This window comes from Tenrec ecaudatus, chromosome 13 (genome assembly GCF_050624435.1).
Source record: "Tenrec ecaudatus isolate mTenEca1 chromosome 13, mTenEca1.hap1, whole genome shotgun sequence".
In the NCBI taxonomy this organism is placed as follows: Eukaryota; Metazoa; Chordata; class Mammalia; order Afrosoricida; family Tenrecidae; genus Tenrec; species Tenrec ecaudatus.
In genome coordinates, this window is record NC_134542.1 from 43,365,349 (window position 1) to 43,390,403 (window position 25,055).

The window sequence follows — 25,055 nt, forward strand, 5'->3', positions numbered from 1 at the left end:
TGTTGGTTTTTCATTTGGGGAATTTCACACGCAAAAGAAAAACCTACTTTATGTAGCTGCACACCAGCCATCTCATCAGGCAGTGACAGTCTCCCACAGCGGCCCCCTCCCATGTATGGGGCTCTCTCATTCTTTTCCACCCACCGTCTCTCTCCCTTCTCCCCTCACCACTCCTGGCTGGCCCCGGCCGCTTCGTAGTCTTTAAGACCATCTTTCTGTTTCTCTCTTCCGTTTTAATGCTGCTTTTATAAAATATTTACCTTGATGAGACTGACTGACTTTGCTGAGCTTAATGCACTCCAGTTTTGTTCACGTCTTGAGGGGCTGCACGGACTCGCGAGTTCCGACGAAGGAGTGATCTTGGGGGTGAAGCTCGAACTCTCACCACAGGAGAGATCCACAGAATGGTGTTTTTGCATTTGCTGCCTGGAAGCTTGAGGGTTCTCTAGAACTAGAACTGCCTTTTATGTCTCTGACAACACACTGTAATCATTCACAATTCTGATTAAGGGCTATTGTACAAAATTTTTAATTGCTGGCAGTTGTGGGGTGAATTTTCCACACTTAACATTCCATAAGTCTTTAATCTTCCATTTAGATTTAGAAGCAACACCTGATGTTATCATTGCATGCTTTCACTAGCTAATGCACTTAGAAGATGTTCTTAAATGGTATTCTTAAAATGTGGCCCGTAAAGCACTCAGAACAATTGCTGTTGTTTTGGAACAAACCTTAGACTGGTAACTTCACATGAGAAAGATCCCATGGGGGTTTTAGATTCAGGCATCGCAATCAATAGACTTACTGAACGTGTTGGTTAACCTGTTTCTTTTACAATTAGGTGTTTTCATTTATGGATTGTTTCTGGATGGGGCTTCCTGGAATCGAAAGATCAAGAAGCTTGCAGAATCTCACCCCAAAATTCTTTATGACACCGTGCCTGTGGTTAGTATTTTCAATTAATCCTAATATTATTGTCTATTATTAATAGTATTTTCTAATAACAATAATAGTAGCAGCAGTAGTCGTAGCACACTGCCGGGTAAGCATTGGTCTGGTAACAGCGAAGGTCGTGGTTCGGATCCACCAGCTGCTCTGCGAGAGAAAGATGAGGCTACTTTGGAAACCCACCCGAGGGTCACCATGATTTGGAAGACTGGGAGTGTTTGGTGACTATTTTACACAAAAGCCTCTATCTCCAGCATGAGCAACTTTACAGAATATAAATATAATTTGATTTCTACCTGCTAATCCAACACAAGAAAATGATTGGTTATTTTCACTCAATGTAGAAAGTCAGTCTGGGATTGCTGAGAGAATACAAGAATATGTCGAGGAGTATTTTTACAAAATCACAGAACTCCAAATGGAAGCAATAGTTTCTCAACATACCGTCTACGCTCCCAAACTTATTTGGCTTAGGGCCCCCATTTCAGGAAACAAAGAACTTCAATACCCACCCCAAAACTGCCAGCAATTAAAATTTTTGTGCAATAGCCCTTAATCCAGGATATTGTGTATGTTCATCCACCCCCACCCCACCCAATTGTCCCAGCGCCTCCTCAGGGGCGGTATCGCCTGCTTGGAGAAACAGTGATCTAGATCTATACACTTCCAAGGGCAGTGCTTCCCTCTCTGGCCAGTCCCTGAAGAAGGCTGGCCTCTTTGACTTACACCATGTCAAAAGAGCAGTTTGTTTGATTTAAAAAAATCATTTTATTCGGGGCTCTTATAGCTCTTATCACAGTATATATACATCCATTGTGTCCAGCACCTTTGTACATATGTTGCCATCATCATTTTCAAAACATTTTTTTTCCTACTTGAGCCCTTGGGATCAGCTTATTTCCCCCCTCCCCCACCATTCCTCATGAACCCTTGATAATTTGTAATTTTTTTTTCATAGCTTACATTGACTGCTGTCTCCCTTCACCCACTTTTATGTTGTCTGCCCTCCTGGGAGGGGGTTATATGTTGATCATTGTGATCGGGTCTCCCATTCTCCCCCTACCTTCCTATTACCCTCCTGGTATCGCTACTCTCATTATTGTTCCTGAGGGGTTATCTCTCCTGGATTCCCTGTGTTGCAAGCTCTTATCTGTACCCATGTACATGCTCTGGTCTAGCCTGATTTGTAAAGTAGAATTGGTGTCATGATGTGGCCAAGGAGGGTGGGGAGAGAAGCATTAAAGAACTAGAGGAAAGTTCTATGTTCCATTGGTGCTATACTGCACCCTGACTAGCTCATCTCTTCCTTGTGACCCTTCTGTGAGGTGATGTCCAATTGTCTACAGATGGGTTTTGGGCCTCCACTCTGCACTCCCCCTCATTCACATCGATATGATTTTCTGTTCTGGGTCTTTTGATGCCTGATACCTGATCCCATTGATACCTCATGATCACACCAGCTGGTATGCTTCTTCCATGTGGACTTTGTTGTTTCTCAGCTAGATGGCCACATGTTTATTTTCAAGGCTGTAAGACCCCAGATGCTTTATCTTTTGATAGCCAGGCACCATCAGCTATCATCACATTTGCTTATGCACCCATTTGTCTTCAATGATTGGGTCAGAGAAAGTGAGCAGCACAGAATGCCAGGTTAAGAGAGCAGAGTGTTCTTGCATTGAGGGAGTACTCGAGTAAAGGCCCAATATTTGTCTGCTGCCTTAATACTTAACATATAAATACGTGTACATACATCTATTTCCTTATCTTTATTTATATATTTACATATGTACATGCTTATATTAAGACCTCTACAAATGTCCTTTGCCTCCTAGCTCTTTCCTCTAGTTCCACTATCATGTTCGCCCTTCATCTGGGTTTCAGTACCTCCTCTTGGCTACACTGCTCTTGATCGAGCCCCACCAGGCCTCCTACGCCCAGTTTGAGATTTTTGAGGGGCTCAAATTGTGTTCAACTGTTGAGTTTTAAGAACAAAAATAAACCTGAAAGGGCAAGATTGAGCTATAGGATGGATGGGATTCAGTTTTCCCAATGAACTTCCCTGAGGACAGCCCTTACTACCCTGCGGAATGATCAGGTACACAGGTATTGCTCACAGCGCAGGGCTCCCTTTTCTGCAACCTTAGAAGGCCCCCGTGATTGTCCGGTGTACTTTGAAAAAAACCTACAATAAACCGTTCGGAATCTCGACGGGCAGGTGTTATGACCTCCAGTGCAGACCTTTCTGCTTTGGAGCGAGCTGTCCCACAGACCCCCTTGGGGGACAGTTTAGAGGTACCTGCTTTGAAGGTGCCCGATGAGACGGAGAGAATTTGACTGCACCCATCCACTGATCAGAGCAGGTTTAAGCATGTTTTGAGTTCCTTTGTGTATTTCTGAGCTGGGAGCCTAGTAACAATGCTTTCTGACTTCCTTGCATATAGACTGGGGGATGTGCGTGAATTGTTTGCTGGGAGTAAGGGGTGAGGTGAGGAAGGGCTCTGGAACCCATGCACGTCAGGCAAAAATCCCTTAAAGCAGCTAGATGCAAAATGAGGGAGCAAGTGACTGTCAAATGGGAGAACTCTACCAAATATCTTCAAATACTATGAGCAGCGCCCCCCCCCCCCACCAAAACAACAACAAATATACTATTGAGCAGTTCTGGAGCAGAAAACAACAGGAATCTGGAGGAGAAAACAATGGAAAACAATGGGGCTGATGGTTCTGGAGGGACCTGGGAGAGGGGAAGGCAGGGAGTGGGGGTGGGAAGAATGGATGTTAACAAACCCAGGGCCATGGGAACAAGTGATCCAAAATCGGTGGTGAGGAGGGTTTAAAGGGCCTGGTAGGGATTGATCAAGAGCAACGTAACCAAGAGGGATTACTGAAACCCAAATGAAGGCTGGGCATGATAGTGGGACAAGAGGATAGTCAAAGGAAATAGAGGAAAGAACTAGGAGGCAAAGGACATTTATAGAGGTCTAAATACAGGCATGTACATAAGCAAATATATTTATATATGAGGATGGGGAAATAGAGCTATATACATATATTTAAAGTTTTAATATTAAGGTAGCAAATGGACATTGGGCCTTCACTCAAGTACTCCCTCGATGCAAGAACACTTTGTTCTATTAACCTGGCATTCCATGATGCTTACCGTCCCATGATCGCTGAAGACAAAGCAGGTACATAGCAAATATGGTGAATAAAACTGATGGTGCCTGGTTATCAAAAGATATAGCATCTGGGGTCTTAAAAACTTAAAGATAAACAAGCGGCCATCTAGCTCAGAAGCAACAAAGTCCTCATGGAAGAAGCACACTAGCCTGTGTGATCATGAGGTGTTGAAGGGATCAGGAATCAGGCATCAGAGAACAAAAAAAAATCATACCATTGTGAATGAGGGGGGAGTGCGGAGTGGGGATCCAAAGCCCATCTGTATACAACTGGACATCCCCTTACAGAAGGGTCTCAGGGAGATGAGCCAGGCAGGGAGCAGTGTAGCAATGATGAAACATAACAACTTTCCTCTAGTTCCTAAATGCTCCCCCCCCCACTATCATGACCCCAATTCTACCTTACAAATCTGGCTAGACCAGAGGATGTACACTAGTACAGATAGGAACTGAAAACACAGGGAATCCAGGACAGATGATCCCTCAGGACCAGTGGTGAGAGTGGTGATAACTGGAGGGTGGAGGGAAGGTGGGGTGGAAAAGGGGGAACTGACTGCAAGGATCTACATATAACCCCCCCCCTGGAGGATGGAGAACAGAGAACTGGGTGGGGGAGACGTTGGACAGTACGAGACATGACAAAATAATAATTTATAAATTATCAAGGGTTCCTGAGGGAGGAGGCGTGGGGAGTGGAAAAATGAGGAACTGATACCAAGGGCTCATGTAGAAAGCAAATGTTTCCAGAATGATGATGATAGCAACAAATGTACAAATGTGCTTGGCACAATGGACGACTGTATGACTTGTGATGAGTTGTACGAGCCTCCAATAAAATGATTTTAAAAACAAACAAAAAATACTATGAGCAGAAGATTTTCAAATGTGAGACTGAAATGCAGTCACGGAGCAAATGTTTGCAATTTCCATTAGGGATTGGGCCATTTTCCTCTTACAGGAGAACTTGCTGAGTAGCAAGCAGCATGTGTTTCTAAACGGGCACTAAGTCAGTCTCTGGAATACGGAAGGCCATGAGAAAGAAATACTTTTAAAAAAAATCTCATGAGGAAAATCTATCCTTAGATTGAATTGAACCGACATGAAATTGAAACACAATTTTCCAGTGTTATAGCTGTGTCTGCCAAACTGCTTGTAGTTCCCACTACATGGAAGGCGGAATTCTAGTCATGGAAGAGAAACAGCCCTTCCTCTGTAGTTGTTCCCTTTTGGGGTTTTAACCCGAGCTGAGTTACAAGATGGCTCTGAACAATGAGTGTTCACGCCTTCTTAGCATCTCAAGGATTACTACTATTACACAGGCTGATTCTTTACTTATGTTCAAAATCAACTTCCCCGAAAATCCACTCGTTTTTGAGATTTGGCAAGGTTTACCCATGAGTTGAACATAGCATTCTAGAAACTTGACTGATGACTTTAAAAAGATGGGCTTCACACGGAAGGATTGTAGCTCATACCCAAAGCCGGAGGGAAGAGTTAGCAGGGCCTCAATTGTGAGAGCCGGGCTTGCAGAACGCTAGGGATGACAGTGGGAACCCGAGAAGCATTGGTAGGATCTACAGGGGAAACAAACTGGCTACTGAACAGTGCATCAGAGATGACTACGGATCAAAACAATACACTTGAGTTGATTCCACCTCTGGAGCACATTAGACCTGAGCTCGTTTTCAATATTTTCTGGATTATTTGTTTGTTCATATTGGGATTTATTGCAGATGTCAAATCATTGGGGTGACTTAGTTTTGTTGTTTATCTGTTTTTCGGTATATGAAACCCGGGATTGATGAATCCCTAGGGACAGCATATGGAATCAGGGTTTCGGGGGTACAGTGGTGGTGGTGGGTGTAAAAAGGAGTTGAGTTCAAGCAGTTAAAGGAAAATAGGATTGTAGTAGCAATTGTACAATATTGCTTGATGTGAATGAACTATTGAATGTTATATCTGTATTAACTCCCAACAAAATATTTTTTTTTAAAGATGAGCTATTGTGCTATTGTATACTTATGTTGGTATGTGGCCACATTTTAAACAGCACAATGAACACATTTCCTCTTACATTGTCTAAATTGGAAGCTGGACTAGTGACAACAATAATGAACGTCAGAAGTCTTGGGGATGACTGGCCATCAATTTATAAAGGCACACGCTTCTTAGTAACAATGGTGGCAGTCCACTGTCCTCTGAAAGTATACCTGATTTTTCTGATAATTTTCTCATTAAATCTCCATACTAGTTCTGAAGACAAGAGTTCTAAGACCTAACCTAAATAAAAAAAAAAAAAAGGATTTGAGTAATGACAGTCTAGCAGAAATAAATAAAATTTGGGCCACAGAAATTAACAGGAATAATTTAACGGGTTTCACTCTAACAAAAGAGTATATGCTAAATTTAACATCTTTAGTTTTAAGAGATTTTATTTTCTTTTATTCCAGATGTGGCTGAAGCCCTGTAAGAGGTTAGATATACCAAAAAGACCAACCTACACTGCTCCTCTGTATAAGACAAGTGAGCGGAGAGGGACCTTATCCACCACCGGGCATTCCACAAACTTTGTCATTGCCATGACCCTGCCCTCTGACCAGCCCAAGGAACACTGGATTGGACGGGGAGTAGCACTGCTATGTCAACTGAATTCATAATGAGAATGATGAGCTGTCACTTCCATGTTCCTATGTCATCATACATGGCTGAACAGAAAAGTGTGATTTCCTTTTTAAACAACCTTTTGCTTCAATTTGTCTAGGATTATATGTGTGAACAAAGCAAACATTTACAGGGATTCATTGTTTCCGTATAGGCAATGTTCTGAAATAAAGACTAAAGAACCCCCGTGTCTCTGCTCCTTTGAGTAGCTTTATTTGAGAGAGCTGCAGAGGCATCAGAAACGTACACACAATGACACGCCACTGTTGACAGTGAAAAACAGCATTTGATTATTTCCAGCTTTATAAATTTTCTTTGTTTTCTTAAAAAATGATTCAGTTACAACAAAAAAGGTTTAGGTATTTGAGCAAGCTTAAACTTGCAGGACCATAATCACATTTAAAGCCACATACTTACTGGTCATGGAAAAATTCACACTGCATCTAGCTACTACAGTATTTCTAAGCATAGTCACAGCTGATTGAATGCAATGTGATGTACACCAAAATCCATATGGACGTCACACAGTGACAGCATTGTACAAGTGACATTAATGACCACCAACAGACACTTGTTCAAATTAGACTGGTCAGGCTAAATGGAATGTTGGAGCCAAACAGAAATGTAGTGGAATTCAGATTGTCGAGTAAGACTTGAAACTGTACATGAGAATGACGGGGAACCTGGTGGCACCCTAATGGCATTTCTAGCAGCAACGGTTTCAGCCTTCTTAAAAGGTTTACAAATTCTAGCAAATAAAGATAATACCATTTTCGAGAGATTGGAGAACTTTACATGACCCATTTGCTTTAGATCAGGCATTTAACTTAAGACTGGAGTATATCTGCCACCTGTTGCTCTTCAAAAAACACCCAAACGAAGCAGATTTGATGTGAGAGTACAGACTTCTCCTTGGGTGTAAAAAATCGTAACACACACTATAAATATATCTGGTTCAGAAAGCAAGCCCTCGGGATCACTTGAAGTTGGCAGTACTAAATAACGTATCAGCACCTTGTAGGCAGGTTGCTGGAAGCGCCAGGCGATGAGGACTGTCCTAATTCAGCGCTCACTGCTGAAAATAACGTGTGAAGCTCCTACTGGTTACAGGAGGCCATGGAGAAAGCCAGAAAGAATGTTTTCAAACAGTAAGGCTAAACGAAGGAAGTTACCATCGAACCCCTGGCCGGGAGCCTGGAGAAGAAACACTGGCAATAGGTTATGAATACCTTGATGCACGGGCCGCCCTCCGTTTTCTGTTTTGAAGTTCTTAGAGCGGAGAGGAAAGGAGGACATTTAAAATAGGATGGACGAGGACTGGCTCTCAAATATTTGAACAATACACTTTCCCCCTTAAGCAGCCACGTAAGTTGCCGAGCACATTAAAGCAAAGCCAGCTGCGCACAGTTCAGATCAGCTCACCTGGAGTAAGGGAAGATCATCTGGCACAGTGTGTAAACAGAAAGCGACATGCACTTGCCCACCATTACAAATTATTAGGGCAAAATTCAGGATACACATGGCTTGCACTTCTCACAAATCACTGGCAATTCTGCTGGGAACACAGGGCACCAAAAAGACACTAATCTTTTATCAGGCACCAACAGCATGTCCTGGCACAAAACGATCAAGTAATTTCAGCTTTGTTATAGGAATCTATATTCCAAGTCACTTGGTACCACGACAGTCGCGGTATCGATTGAAGTTGTCTTCATCAATGTTTCACCTGCCGCTCCGCGTGTAGATTCGGGGCGCGGTGAAAAGCTGGACTTCCCGTTTGCAACCTGACTGCCGCCCACAGCATGCGCTCTTGGTTCTAATGCCAAACTGGTAATGTGTACGTTCAGAACTGAAATTCCCCGGTCGTGTAATAGTTAGTACACTAGTCATACAGGGAAATGGAATACTTAGACCTTATTTGGGTTCATCATTTTGGGGATGTAGTCTATTTTAAGAAAAAAAAACAACCATGTTTACCATGTGCCCCACTGCTCCCCAAAACACCTAAACAAAAACAAAACTGAAGTTTAAAAAAATCCCAAACACCAAGTATAATAGTAATACAAAGAACCATCATGAATCTTTCATTAAACTGAAGCTCACACAAACATACAATCACAATTTTCAGTAGTTTAGGCTGCAAGTTTAAACACTATGCAAATATATACAAAAATAGTAACTCTAGATTCAAGAATAAGGACTTTTCCCAATGCTAAATCCATGCTCCAATGCAGCCTGCGCTTTAAGTCCTACAGTCTATTGTATGCATCTTCCAGCTTATGTCAGGTTGAATCCCATTGCCACGTGTATACTTGTAGCTGAATTAAAGGGCACTATAATTCATTCTTAAGCACAAATAGCCTGCCCAAAGTCCATTTAAAATATTTTCAAAGTTTAGATGATTTGATTTTTTTTTAATTTTTATTTTTGGTTCACTTCCTATTTCTGCATAGTCACAGAAGTTTCTACTAATAAAGATACTACTTTAGTGTTTTATATGATTATTTTAAAAGTCTTAATCAAACCTACATCAACAATGGTTCAGCCCCATTTTCCCTTTCCTCGTCACAAGCTGTGGTTTTCACTCAGGGAAATCACAGCGAGCACCAGGCTGTTGTGTTTACGCTCAAATCTATGGAAGTTGTAAGCAGTGCAAGCCACTGGCTTTCCTTTGAGCCATGAGCGAACAGTACATGGGACGGATGCAAAGCTGAACGACACCATTCTCATAAGCAACGGTGGGTGATCGCGGAGCACGCTCAAAACTGGATGTCAAACACGATCTTGTCTTCAAACAGGGCAATCACCAGCATGATGGCAAACCCGCACAGCAGCCCCAAGTTCTGCAGCACGAACTGCCCCACCGGGCAGAAGCCGTGTTCCTCGTTGTCACCGTCACCGTGCAGCATTTCTGGAAGCTGGAAGCAGACACATCTTAATAAGCACTTTTGTGTAATTTCCAAGCTGGATATTGCAGAAACATTTTCCTACTTAAGAAAAACTAGTGGCTAAACTAACTGTAAGCAAAACAATGATTCTATTGAGCACAGTGCTAACCGTAAGACATGCAATCAAACACTCACAGTGAGACAATGCTTTGTCTATGTGTGCAGTAAATACTGACTCGGTTTCCTTCCCGCCTTTAAAGCAAACACATACAATTTATGTGTTAGTCTTTTGATCCGTGAAATCCCACTGATATACCATATATACTCGTGTATAAACTTGAGTTCTTCACAGTTTTAAACTGCCGTTTTAGTGGTAAAATTAGGTGCCTTGGCTGATATTCGGGTCAGATTATACTTGAGTATATACGGTAATCCTGGCATCTTTCTTTATGCTGAAGTTTAACACAGCTTATTGCTGCCAACAAAACTCAGGAAAGATCACCAAATTCTCACACTTACAGAGAGACACTCAGTTTTCTGACCAAATTCTCACACTTACAGAGAGATTCTAAGTTTTCTGAGCAAGTTAGACTCATTTTGGGGGGATACTTTAATTCACACTGAATTTTTACTTCACCCTTTTCCATCTGCATATGGCAGCAAGGTACTAGAGACAATTCCATATTGACATCTGTATGTCTTTACGTAATTTCTTTCCTACTAGAGAGAAAACAGCATATCACAGCTATTGCTGTGAGACTGTCTTCACAGTGTACTCCATTCTCTATTAATGCTGTTCTAATTAGCGTCCGATTCTTTAAAGGCATAGTGCTTTGAAAGGTTCAAAGATAGTTAACCTCCTACAGCTTTAACTATATATTCTCAACTTAAAATCTCATAACCTTTAGCTATATATTTATCTATGCATGTTAATAAGCTTTAGCTCTATATCCTTAAAAGTTATCTACAGAGTCAAGCTACAAAAATTAAATTGTTGTACACAGAAGATATACTAAAAATGAAATGCATTATTATGGTAAACAGAAATTATTTCCACATAAACCTAAGACCTAATCAAAATTACAAAATAATTGTGACTTCCAGTTCTCACTTCCACATATCTGCAAAAACTAATATATATATATATATATATATATATATATATATATATATATATATATATATATGACATTGGCTGCTGCTCTTTTATACACTAAGTTTTACTTCAAATAATATATTAGTGTTTTCAGGTTTATGGAGAGGCAATGTAATGCATCTATAATGCCTACTTGCCTAGAAAGAAACCGTATTATTAAGGTATTAAATAGAGTTCAATTAATTCAGCCAGCGTGTTCTGACAGTGGACAGTATGCCCAGCAATCTGCTGAGGGTCTTATTTAGAGGAACTACTACACAGAAGGACATCATGTTCAGTAAAGTCAAGATTCAATGAGAGGAGGACTCTCGAGATTAACCAACACAGTAACTGTCAACCATGGGCTCAGACATAGCAGCTGATTATGTATTCATGAGATCATTACTCCTGTCCATACTTTTCACTAAGTAACTTTGTCAATCATCTAATGGTTTGTAAGAGGGTGGTAAACTGTGTTGAATCCACCCAGTCTATGCACGAATGCACTGCCGTCACAGTTGTAGCAGAGACCATCTTGCTCAGAAGCTTGCCTTTGCTGGGAACATACATCTGTCTATAAAGGGGCAGATACAGAGGAGGAGGAGTGAGGGGAACTTGTGAAAGGTGCCTTGGTAACCAGTGCAAAGTTACCAGCTGAGCAGACCAATGGATATGAGGCACTGAAAGGCTGAGAAGAAAGTTAAGAGAATATAAATAACCATTATTGTCTTCTTTTTATTTACATTTTAAAACTTCATATCATGAATAGGAATGCTTTTCTAATTAAAGTTCTATATTTCATAATTTTGAAACGAGATGATTTGATAAAAGAAATTGAATACCGATTTGAAAACAAACACTACCCAAATTTTTAGCTGTGAATAAACTGCTAAGCAAATGTGAGACACCAAAGTGAAATTAAAGGGAGTTATAAGTTCTTTGATTTATTAACTTTTTGTTGCTGAATAAATATTTTATGTAGATTAAGAAAAGTTTGATCCACCTCTCATAGTATCATATCCACATATAGTATCACATCCACATATCATAGTGTAACATCAAGAAGAGTTGTACCATCTTTACCACATCAAGTTTAAAACATTTTATTTTCCCTTGTATATCATTGTTAGTCATATACTTTTTATGTTAACTTTTAACCAAAGTTAGAGTTAAATTGTATCAATCCCTTAGGATCTATATCATGTGCCTCGGAAGATTGAATTAACTAACAGGCGTAGTATTTATTTCTTTGCTATAAAGCAAGCCCAAAGATTATTTTGTTAACACCTCTCTAAACAAATATTTTTAAGTCCCCAAATATTCGCTTTCAGTCATCTTATCTTTAAATATTATTGATGACTGTGAATGTGCACATCATTTGGTCAGACTTTTTCAGCATATTTCTACATGGCTTCCAAAGAAGCAACCATCCCACTTAAATGTTTTTCCTTGCTTGCTTATTTAGAATATCATTTATCTTTAAAATGGGTTAAATATTTTTTTAATATAGCATGGCTCCCTAACCATTTCCAGGGATTTCTTCCATTATTTGGAAATGATCATCTATTTGCAAGTTTAGACCTCAACAAAAAGAAAAGACATCTTACCATATCTACCAAGGCTACGTAGAGGAACATGCCAGCTGTGATCGCAAAGATCCAGAGTGTGATGTTATTTGTGTACTGCCCGACGGCTGTGCCGATCAGCATGCCTATGTACGCCATCATGGCAGAGAGGAGGTTGTACACAATGGCTTGCTTTACAGTCATGCCCGCTTTAAGAAGAACTGCAAAATCACCTGTAATGGAGACACAAGGGGAGGGTTTTAGAACCACACAATTTAAATGGAGCAAAACAATAGCACTTAAAATTAGGAATAAAACAAACAAACCCCAAGATAGACGTATCTATTGCCAGTAACTGGATTAATGGTTCCCTGAGGGTACATGAAGGGAGGAGGGGAAGAAATGGAGACCTACTAGCAAGGAGCACAAGGAAGAGGGAAATGTTGTAAAACTGATGGTGGCAATATTTTTAAACTCTTTTTGGTACGAAGGAACTGTTGAATGGTAGCATATTAAAAAAAAACACCAAAAATGTGAAGTTTATGCTACACAGGTCTTAGCAAAAAAAAAAAAAAGATTTATATTTAATAACAGATTATATAAACATTTGTACTCATTAAATTAAGCCTTAAATGTAGGAAATTAGCTGGCTTCGAAAGAAGACACAATGTGGTTCCATTTATAAGGCGTTCTCAAAGGGCAGTAGTGAAGAACATACAAGTGGTTATGAGGAGCAGAGCTGGAGGAGGCAGGACCACAGAGCACAGGAGGAACCCTGCTCTACCCATCCCTATGCCAACAAATGACTGCAAATTACATTCAACATGACTTGGGATAATAGTGAAGAACCTAACAATGACTTCTAAGTTGCTATTCTTCAATGCCCGTCTCATTCATCTCACATCTTTTCCCTCTTGATTTCCACACTGAGGTTTGGTTTCTAGATCATTAATCTGCATGCCCCCCCCCCCCCGCCCCCCGCTAATTTCCTCTAATAGGCTTTTCTCAGGAAAACTCCACAACAAAATCCCGACGGAGACTTGCTGGCATTGGTCGATCTGAAACCACAGTGACAGAGGAGAACCACGCCCTTGGGTTTGTGAGACTTGAAAGAACCTACACAGGGGCCAGCAGCTTGAGCTTGCTCCCAAGGAGCAGCTGGGGAGTTGAAACCAATGACTTTGTGGTTAGGACCTCCTTTCGTGGCCCACTACACCACTCAATCACACCACCAGGATGCCTTTTTCTAAAGAAAGAGCTCCTCGGATGGATTTCCTTTACAAATGTGGTCACCATATATTTTTTTAATTAAAAAAATCATTTTATTGGGGGCTCACATAATTCTCATCACAATCTACACATATATTCATTGTGTTGAGCACATTTGTACATTTGTTGCCATCATCATTCTCAAAACATTTTCTTTCTACTTGAGCCCTTGGTATCAGCTCATTTTCCCCTCCCATCTCACACCCCCACCCCTCACGAACCCTTGATAATTTATAAATTATTATTTTGCCATGTCCTACACTATCTGACGTCTCCCTTAATCCACTTTTTTGTTGTCCATCCCCCAGGGAGGGGGTTATATGTAGATCACTGTGATCGGTTCCCTTTCTATCCTATCTTCTTACTCTCCTGGTATTGATATTCTCATTATTGGTCCTGAGGGGTTTATCTGTCCTGGATTCCCTGTGTTTCCAGTTCCTATCTGTATCAGTGTACATCTTCTGGTCTAGTCGGATTTGGAAGGTAAAATTGGGATCATGATAGTGGGGGAGGGGTGGGGAGAAGCATTTAAGAACTAGAGGACAGTTGTATGCTTCATCACTGCTACCCTGCACCCTGACTGGCTCATCTCCTCACTGTGACTATTGTGTAAGGGGATGTTCAGTTGCCTACAGATAGGCTTTGAGCGACCCCTCCTGCCCTTGTGGGTTGAGGTGAAATCTTTTGGAGCGTGCAAAGCCTGACACGTCCATGAAGTCACACTCTCCCTTTCCTCTGGCAGAAAGCAATGTACTTCAGTGCTGTTTTAGATCACAGGGGCAGTCACATTACAATGTCTGGTATCTGGGATAACGGGTAGAAATTTGGGGGCTGAATGTCTCAGTAAGGAGTCATGGCCTCAGTTGAGTTCTCCAATGCAGCTTTGTCCAGAACTCTGCATTGGGTATCAATGACTTCACTAATCACTAATATACGAGTATGTAGTTCATTTGTTCTTTCTGTAGCTAGCCTTTCCTGTCTGTCACCTCCTCAATCAGAAATTACAGAGAGAGAAAGAGTACATGGTAGGAAAAGAACCACATTATTCCTAAGGCATCTTGTGTTCAATTCTGTGGCCAAGTGGATCTTGGGGGGCTAGGGCAATTACCGTATATACTCGTGTGGTTTGGCTTATACATGGGTCAGTGGTACCCCAGCGAGGTGTAACATCTCACTGCCCCCCCCCCCAGGTAACGGACGAGCACCTGTTATCTTGCGGGTGATTGCCCTTTCCCCCATGACCATTCAAAGCCCCACTGACACTGCAGGGCTTTGAATGTTTGTTTACTCACATCTAACCAATCAGAGCCATCCTATGACGTCTATCTTTGAATAAGCCTTTTTTAAAGACCGTGTGCGAAGGATGTGGCATGAATGGATGTCATCTGGTCAAGCTCGACTAACAAAAGGAGGAAATCTCATGAAGTCTGACATAGAGTTAATAGCAAAGTGGGTTCGAGATGCATGGGAAGACATTCCAGAAGACATGGTGCGATGTGCCTTCCAGAAATGTAGTATTAATCATGCTATGGATGGCAGTGAAGACTACGCTCTGTATGAAAATGACAGCAGTGATGGTGATGACGGCGATCTCAGTGAGGACATCATCTATGATGACCTCACACCAGCTGAAGCTCTGCACTGGAATACAGATGATGATGAGGAATCCAGTTTTGAAGGATTTTAACTCTACATTTTAGCTTGGTTGCTGATTGAGCTCAGGGAATAGTACTCTTAAGGTATCATTGTTGATACCGCATTGTTTTTGTTGAACCTCTTTTCCACTTACTGTGCTGGTTACCTAATGTTAAATGACTTGTCCTTTTATTTATATTTTTTATTTAAAATAAATATTTAATAACATTATCCCACTGATGTCTCAATTTTTAGTAATTTTATTTTCATTTGTTTTGAATTATTGAAACTCACCAATAGCTTCTGCATTTTCCACCCTAGTATTCTACTCGAGTCAATCAGTTTTCCTGGTTTCCCAAGTAATAATTAGGTACCTTGGCTTATACTCGGGTCAGCTTACATTTGAGTATATACGGTAAGTTAAACTATACTCCACTGCAAACTGATATGCTCCATTTATGGGGGTAATGGGTGGCTAGGTAGGAAGGGGCATTAGAGGCCTTCCTAGTACAGTGTATAAGTGTATGTATGTGTGTGAAAATATAAAGCAATATTTAAATTGACAGAAAGATATGAATTGTATTTCTATAAAATTGGGTTTTAAAAATTGTGTTAAAGAAACTATTTGGCAAGCCAGTGTTTTATTAACACAGAAAGGATAATTCTAAGATAAAGCTCAACCAAGGGAACAAACAGTTAAGTTTTTTTATAAATCTCTACCAGTATCAGCAATATCTAGAATGTAGAGAAGGGTGTAAGAGGTAGTAACTGCAGATAAAGAGCCTGTAGCTCAAGAATTAGGGCACCTACAAAGGACATACACTAAATACCACAGAAGGATTCAGAAACAGCTAAGTGACGCCATTTAGAGGACGGAGCCATCCAGGAGCTGAGGCACTGAGGACGGTCCTGAAGCTGGCAAAACGATCCTGAACGCCAGAAATAAGGACAAACCGAAGAGAAGACGGGGTCACCAAGGAACAGGTCAAAGCACACACATTGCAGGTTTGGGCGATGATGTTTCACAGAAGTGGAAAACATGTGACAATAGACTTTCAGGGGAGGCTGAAGAAGAGTGTGGGTTGGGGTCAGATGATGATGTAAGTGAATCGAGTGGAAGGTTTGATTTCCGAAGGAAGCCACATTTTCAGAAGTGATCGGTAGCTTATGCGGTGGATTAGAGCTCAGTGGAACCAGAGATACACACTACGGAACCTGCCCAAGGAAATGATGAGGCAATGATGAATTGGTAAGATACCTGGATATGTCTTACAATCATGACACGTTAGGCTTGCTACAAATTTTTTGATTCAAAAAAATCTCTGAAATGTGGGTGTATTTTACAACTGGAAAACCTTCTCATGACCGTAGTAACCGGTTTAAGTTCTGGTACCTAATTCATGCGGCAGCTCGTGGCAGAAGACAGCTATGGAAGTGCTGATGCCTCCAGTCAACCCAGCACTGAAAGCTGCGCCTAGGAAGGAAAATATCAAGGGGCATTTACTGCTGTTAGGTTTTTCATTTTTATTAGTGATTACAAACACATTCTCTTTCATTTATCTAAATTAATTTCCTAATAGATTTGTGAGTGGGTTGCTTATCTTAAGAAAGAGCTACTTCAAACAAAAACACCCCCCGCCCCCAGTCTCCCCCTGAAATGATGTCTCTACTTGCGTAGCCTTCCAGTTCACTCATAGCATGGAAGCAGTAACTGTTCCTATTGCTCAATTATACATCTTGTAAGTCTATGATTATGTTCACTTCTCATATTTTTGTTTATAGATATAAATAGTACGAAGTATACACTCATCAACTCTGAGCTCAGAGGTAAATATGTGTCTGACTCAACTAATAAGAGGGGGGATATTCTTTACTGTGGTTCAGAACTGTGATTTCTGGTCTCTGAAAGATAGTAAAGAGTGCTTCTAATGATTAACAGTACCGCATATAAAATTATGCATTGATCACATTTAATATTCTTCTAAACTGGTAATATAAGTTTCCACTAGGGCAAATTCTAATAAAATATACTTTAACTTGGGTCAATAGATCTCTAACATTACAGAGTTTTTTTAGTCACCTTTTCAAAAATGGTAAAACTAATTAAACCCAAGATTAAAATTAACCTGTTCTCCCTCGGGGATGTATAAATATACCTGACACATACACAGCCTAAGGTAGTCTTTCCACTCGGGTGGCACTGTGTTTTGAATAAGCAGCAAGTTCCTCCAGTGGCAAATACTGGCACATTTGTTTCTCTGTGCCACAAAACCACTGACAGCACCCCCCCTGCATGCCCCAAGTAAATCTACCAAACTCATCAGCAGAGCTTTTGGAAACAAGCAAACATGAGATGAGCTTAAGAGTTAAGTGCCAAACTTCGATCTTACATATTACAGGTAAGATTCGCGCGCACACGGAAGACTAGGTCTTTGAGAACAACAAATCACCCAGTTTTGAGTCCACTTACCAATGGCTAACCCATCACTGAAGTTGTGAATGCCATCCCCCATGATGACCATCCAAGCGATATTAGCGATCCCTGTTTCCTTCAGATCTGACCCCGAGTGACAAGGGCCATGGGAGTGGTGGGAGTGCTTGTGGGGCCACTGATGGTGGTGCTTCTTCAGCGCAGCTTTCCTCTCCTCGTGGTGGTTGGGTGTGGCTACATGGAGGTCAAGCTCGGGAACACTGTGCAACCCGTCGGGGTGAGAATGGTCCCGGACTTTCTCCTCGTCCACACAAAGGTAATTTTTAGGAGGGGATTCTGGTTGACCTTCTAAATCTGTCAGTTCAGTTTCATTCAGCCGATCTTCAGAAACAACCGAGTCATCCGTCCCTGCATTTACAGCAAAGGATATGCTTTATCAACAAGTAAATGCATGCACACTTGCTATTTTAACCCAGGCCGGAGAGCAGCAGAATGAACATTTCTTAGGTGATTATCTTTGAAAAACTCTTACTATATTTCCCTCAAGTTAATTAGAAGTCATTGTAATACAATATCTTTTGAATTCCAGTAAAAATAAACAAACATGTACACACACACACACACACACACACACACACACACACACACGAAACAAAATTGGATCTCTGAGGTCCAAACGGTGCTCTGAATGAAGGAATTAGGAGAGAAATAACATCACAGCAGGAAAAGTGAGGAAAACATTAGAAAGCATGAAGATATTGTAAAACTTAAGGAGTACATCACATAACCGTTGATGGAAATCACAGATGAAAAGTTACTATAGAATTTACAGGAAAACAAAATAAATCCCGTTTTTCAGACCAAGAAGAAATCTTAAGAGTTGATCTACGTCATTTAGGAAAACAAAAGCATATAAAACTTGAATGACTTGCCCAATGGCACACACCGATGACACTGCTCTTTCACACGCCCAACAGATGCCACACAACTCTCCTCAGAGACAGGGCTCAAAGGAAGCCCAGAGGCTCACGTGACAAAGACAAAAGTGCACTCTTTTAAAAGATGAGGCTGGCCTCGCAGCTAGTGTTCCAAAGAAATCTTCCAAAGTAATTTAGTATGACAAAGATGACAACGTTTATATTTTGAGGCAGAGTTCTACAGTTTAGATTCTAAACTGCCTCTTTTCTGCATAAGATCATTAGTACACTGAGGGGGAGCACAAGTTCAAACAAAAAGCATCGAAAAAGGTAAGTCAAGAATACCTTTCCACACTACCCGGAAAACTGTACGCTACCTCACTGCATCTATCAAGCAACAGAATAAATGGGTGAGCAGGGATTTTGAGGACCGAGAGGCGATGAACTAAGGTTGGCTTCCCTTTCCCCATACGAAATAAGAGAGCCTATGAAGGACAGTGTTTACACAGTAAAACTAACACTAATCACAACGTAGACAGTCTTTATCCATTAATCAACTCATTCATTTGCACAGAATGGCAAACATAATGAACTGTTTTCGCATTCCAGCAATCAATAGGGCTGAAATTACAAAAACATTAAAAATAAAATTATAACTAAGAGACTATTATTACAAGTTAGAAACATTAGTTAGACAACAAGACATTTCAACAAGACATAGGCGTAGATTGAAATATTTGAATTTTTATGGTTTAAAAGTTTGTCATTAGTCATAAATGTTGTCTACCGGCAAGAGGCTTGAGCTGAAGCCAGTCAGTATCTGGTATGTTATTTAACTTATGGTCGGACAGCTTCCTTCCAATAGTTGATTCTTCTGTACTCTGCTTCTTAAACCATTTCTGTTTTCCCTGCAATAAACATCTGATATTAGTATAAAATATGTAACTGCAATTAGCAAACTGTAGTGATATTCATAACAAGTGGTGGTATTTATGCAGAAAGGGGTGAGAAATGTTTTAAGAACTCAGTCAAGGCATCTGACTAGACGAAAACTCCAGGTAAATTTGAACAGTATCTGCATTTTTTGAACACACAGCGAAAAGGTTTCATTAATCTACATACTTCAAAATCAACAATAGGGTACATGGTACTGTACTATCAAAGCAGAGCTCTGAACCAATTCTTCTCAGCTTCGTCATGGTCATGAAGTAAAGCCGGCATGGACCCAAGTTTGTAAAATGGGGGTGAACTAGACAGTCACTGAACTGGGAAAGACTTTTGGGTTGACATTCTTATAGAAACACGATCTTTCTAAGAAAACAAGGAGCGCATGCCCATTGCACAGCAACCAAATCGCCTGACTGGCAGAGTTGGGAATAACAAGGCCCCGCATAAAGTTGACAGCCACTCAAAGATGATGCCAACTTTGAGTATGTGTTGCTACACACAGTATGTCCGGACTTTACAGGTTCAGGTCTGCTCTGATTTGTGTGTGTGAACCAGTTCAAGCCAGTTTGAAGCCCTGTGTTATAACCATTCAACGAAATACATTCTATGAAATACATATGATTCGTACTCATTAAAAAGTAAAAGGAAGTAGAAGTTCCAGAAATTAAATCTTATTTTCAACATCATTCTGTACTTAACACATTTTCTGAACGTGGCATAATGGAGGAAGTAAAACAAGTTAGAATCCCAAACTTGTAGCTGACTTCTGAGACTCAGACATTTGTTAAAACTTTATTACACAAAATATCCATCCATAAAATGAAAACGACAGACTCTAATGAGGATTAAATGAGATGGTATATGAAAGTGGTCTATTCTTCAGTAGCTTTTCATTAAAGTCTAGTTTTTTCATCATGCCTTAATCAGAGAATGAACATAATTTAGCCTGTCCTTACTTACTAATCATAAATAGTAAGTACTCAGGGAGAGCCAACAATAGTGTAGTCTGTACAAAGGATTGAGAAGTAAAGAAGAACGTGTCAATACCAGCTAGGATTTTGCTTACTGACGTACGGTACTTTGGTTCTGATTTTTCACTTTCTTAAAAACTTGCTACATCACTATTTGGTCTTTCAGTTGCTGAAACCCTGTCAAGATGTCTATTCTACACTTACCACTAATTCCTGTCCTTCAAATATCCCGCTGCTCATTTTAGGGTACTGTGTGTCCTTTTCATCATTAAGATGTACATATTGATTAATCTGCCAGATTCCTTTCAGTTATTTCAATTGTTTACATCCCACAATTTTATATTTTATGGTAAAACCTGCCATATTTTGAAGACTTCTTTCTACTACATCAGTTTGTTTTGCCAGTAAATTTAAATTCAATTAAGATCAAAATGAGATTAACTTCCTAAAACCATAAATTTGAACTTCTCCTGAAATATGGATCTTTTCTACTTAGATTGTTCAAATGTTATTAAATGCATGATTTAAAAAATCAGGGCTGTAGAGTATCTCTAAAATGTCTTGATATACATTGTAATATGCAATATATTGTGTTCTAAAATTGGGTACAGAAATGGACTCTTAATCACTTATCTTTCTTAAGTCCTCATATCAATTTTTGCATCTAAATAATTCTAATAATCGCCTTCTTGTCCCCAATCCTTACGCTGCCACCCCCATTTACGCTGCTAGCGCCTGTCTTCTACACCGCTCTGCAGTCCTCTCCTTAACCGACTATCTTCCCCCTTGACGTCCATCCCACTCTACTGCTCTGCATTCACCCATCTGACTGAACTACTGAGCCGCTCCACACCCTTCCAACAACCACGACTGCTGCTGCTGTCTCTTGCATTCTCTCCAAGTGGAACCTTCTCAGCTCCTTTGATCCCTCCTCAGATAAGACTTCACTGGGCTGGGAATCGTGGTAACAATTTTCCCATTTACAAGAAACCAGAAAGGATGAGGCCCTGATTAAATTATAATAATTAAAATTAAATACACCACTCACACACAGTATGATATGAAAACACAGATGATAATGAAGACTTATTGTCTATGATGTAGCTAGGCTTGGTCACCTAGCTAGTTGGGAGGTGAGTGAAATCTGGAATCACATCCATGTTGTTTCAAGGGATATATACAAACCATATGGATGGACACTCAGATACATTCAAAAACAGTACAAGCTATCATGACTACTCAGAATTTTTAAGGGAGGTAGGGAAAACGATACTTGCAGTTACAAATTGTACGATGGTTTTCAATGTTAACTGTTTTTTATGGGAAATTTCTCAAAATGTTCTTAAAGTGTGCTATCTTAAGCACAGCACACTCAAAATAATTTGATCTTCCCGTGATGAGTCAGAAACATCACAACCTGTTACCGAGCTGTACTCAAGAGTTCGAGGCACGTGAGTCAGGAGAGGCCTGCACTATAATGAATGAGTGAGTGTGTCCTTGAACTTGCTTTCTGGAGAGAACTCTTTTTAAATGAGGCACAAAATACAAACTGCTGCATAATTGTAAGGTATTTAGTCACTAGTTCAAGCACCACTTCCCAAACGGTCAGTCACTATAAACAATTATCACAAGGCCCCCTAACCTGACTTCCGATCTTGAGTAATTCTACCATTCTTGGGGCAATGCTGAAAAAGAATCAGGTGCGTACAAAGGTTCTCACACGGTGAAAATACTATCCAAAAATATTGATGAGATTTGCCTCTGCTTATGTTTTTGCACTTTTACAAGAAACATACATTGGCCAATAGCTTTTCTAGTTTACATAAATCAATGAGGTGATATGCAACACAATTTAACTGAGACCCACAGTGATCTATCTTGATTATAAATGTCAACTAACTTTGGTGACATAAAATGCCAAGCACCAGAGTCCGGTTTTTGCTGCATGACCTGTGAAACAGGAAGAGATGTAATACACACCAAACTAATCATTAAGAATAGCAGATGGAGAGAAAAAGATGATTCTTGCTTTGAATTTTACATTTCAGAAAATGAAATAAAAACTTTAAAAACTTACTCTTTGTTGTTTGTAGTGCTTGAACATTCTAATGCAGTGTTCAATGATAAATAGCAAGTAAATGCCTCCTAGAGCAACAAGTCCTTTCAACACAGCATCATATTCTTCCAAGAACTTCTTAGATTCGTGCCCATGAGAATGTCCGTGCCCATGAGCATGTCCGTGCCCATGAGCATGTCCGTGTCCGTGAGCATGTGAATGACTGTGATCATGTCCACCTTGAGACTATTAATAAGAAGGGAGCATTTTAAACAAATCATTGAAATGCTAGTTTTAAAACTCAGATTATAATCTCCTGACAGACAAAAGTAAAGTAACTTTTCTCCTTAAAAATAATTTCTTAAAAGCTTCTCTATAGACGATCGAGGGCATGAATCTGACCTCAGCAGTCAAAACTTTGTCAGTTAAAAAAAATAAATCTTTGTCAGTAGATACCCCCTATGATGCAGGCTGGATCTTGTCTGGTTTCTAAAAATCTCTGTATTTTTCGTTTGTGTTGTTTTCTTTGGTTTTTGTTTGTTCACATTCGAGTGGATCTCAGAGGTGTTATATCCCTGGAGGTCCCCCACTGGAAGCTGTGTTATTTGCTTCTCCATTTTTCCGTATGTGAAACCTAGGATCAATGAACCGAGAGGGACAGCAAGTAGAGTAAGGGGTTTGTGGGGAAGGGGGTACAGCGGTGGAAGTGGGATACAAGGGAAATGATGTCAAGGGGTCCATGTAGAAAGGGAATGTTTGGAAACTGGGGTAGAAACTGTACATCCTACTTGATGTGACTGAAATTTGGAATGATATAAGTATTAAATCCCAACTAATTAAAAAAAAAGTTCCCTAAATATTGCCCCATTTAAAGATATATAGTCTTCCTCTTCATGACTCAGTGGCCTGAAAGTATTATATTCCACAGTAACTCTAAGACAAAGACCAGACATTGAAATGCCTACAAAGTTCAGGTATGCATCACAGGGAATGACAGATGCCTTAGTCACTGGAATGAGTATGACACAGATAAATGACTAAGCATTTAGTAAAAAAGAGAACCCCAAACGAATTCATCTGCAAGTTATCACTTGTGACTCTCTGTGTCTTTCCTCTTTGCATGTGTAGAAGATTCTGCTCATAAATTATGTCAGGGTGGTGATGAGATGCTAGCTTTACATGTACCGTAGACAGTAGGGGGAGGGCACACTTCAATCTGTGTGTAATTTTCTACATCTTAAAACCTTTAAAGAATTGCTCTGACCACTCTTTATTTCCCCCTGGATAGTTTCATCTGTGGTTGGTTGGCTTCTCAGGTCAACTCTTCCCCCGCCGGTTCTGCTCAAGCAGACGCCAGCGGCATGGTGGCTCCATGCACCATCATTGCAGGAAATGCGACATACACCTTTCTCTTCTAAAAGCTTTCTTGATATGTTACACAGATAAAAGGAGGATCACTTAGAGGCTTTCTGTTGTTGTGCAATTTCATTCCCTTTAAAGGAATGCGCTGTCAACTCACAACAAAAATTTATATACATTTTGACTCAGTACATTGAAGGTAATTCCTACAATTTAACAACCCTCTACCTACTTTTCTGTGCTATTGTTTCCGTTTCTCCTTTCCTACCTTCTGAACTCTTTTGGGGGAAATGCTGCTCATTTTGGTTTCATCTATTTGATTATTCTGAGGAGAACATTCTCAGAAGTATTACTGTTCGCTTTATATGCCTATTATTTGGCCGAAGTTATCCTAGAGAGAGGGTTCAGATCCGGGGTTGAGGGGTGTCTACGGGCCACAGCCCTGGGGGATACCAGTCTTTCTGAGATTAGCAAATGTGACCTGTTCTATGACTTTGGTTCTCATTCCATTTACCCACGGCTCTACTCTGATGAGGGCCTTCTACTGTGATCCTGCTCAGAGTGGTCACTGCTGACAGCTGAACACCATCTGGTTCTTCTGGTTCAGGAGGATGTGGCTCAAATGGACCATTCGTCTTTCCGACTAATGATTTTCCTGAATGTTTGGTTTTCTTCACTCTTTTGCTCCAGAGAAGCCAACAGTCACATCGTCAATGGATGCTAACTCTAAGATGCTAGTCACCACTCACAAAGTAGGATGTAAAGCATGGTCTTTGTGGGCAATTCTTGTTCCAGGTGAACTTGGTGTCCCCAAAAGCTATGGCCCTGAGCCCAGCGATTCGTTCCCTGAAGGTGTTTGATTATGGCTAAGATGTTTTCATAACTTTTATCCCCCATATTGCCATATGCATGAATATATTACATATAAGTATTCACTTTCAGAACTGCTATAGTAGCACATTGTATCCAATGAGCATTTACAAAGAGTGGTGTGACATAAGCAGTCAATTAATTTAACACCTGTTACTAAGACTGTGAAAACAGGAAAATAAAAGTAAAGAGACCTTCATTTGTATGTCACACCTTTCTAACG

At 40.4% G+C, this 25,055-nt stretch overlaps 2 protein-coding genes across 2 annotated transcripts in view; one reads left to right on the plus strand and one right to left on the minus strand.

Moving 5' to 3' along the window:
* DNAH7 (dynein axonemal heavy chain 7) overlaps positions 1-6,867 on the plus strand; it is a 249,562-nt gene extending 242,695 nt beyond the window's left edge. Inside the window, exons 64-65 of the mRNA XM_075528957.1 lie at positions 842-945; positions 6,578-6,867. Coding sequence (XP_075385072.1) covers positions 842-945; positions 6,578-6,784 — 311 coding nt within the window. The 3' untranslated portion in view covers positions 6,785-6,867. The remainder of the gene's footprint in view (positions 1-841; positions 946-6,577) is intronic.
* Positions 6,868-6,985: 118 nt separating this feature from the next.
* The window catches only part of SLC39A10 (solute carrier family 39 member 10), a 50,858-nt gene continuing 32,788 nt past the window's right edge, over positions 6,986-25,055 (minus strand). The window contains exons 5-10 of the mRNA XM_075528923.1: positions 22,625-22,849; positions 19,416-19,536; positions 17,751-18,119; positions 16,674-16,754; positions 12,419-12,609; positions 6,986-9,706 (exon numbers count right to left, since the gene is read on the minus strand). Coding sequence (XP_075385038.1) covers positions 9,548-9,706; positions 12,419-12,609; positions 16,674-16,754; positions 17,751-18,119; positions 19,416-19,536; positions 22,625-22,849 — 1,146 coding nt within the window. The 3' untranslated portion in view covers positions 6,986-9,547. The remainder of the gene's footprint in view (positions 9,707-12,418; positions 12,610-16,673; positions 16,755-17,750; positions 18,120-19,415; positions 19,537-22,624; positions 22,850-25,055) is intronic.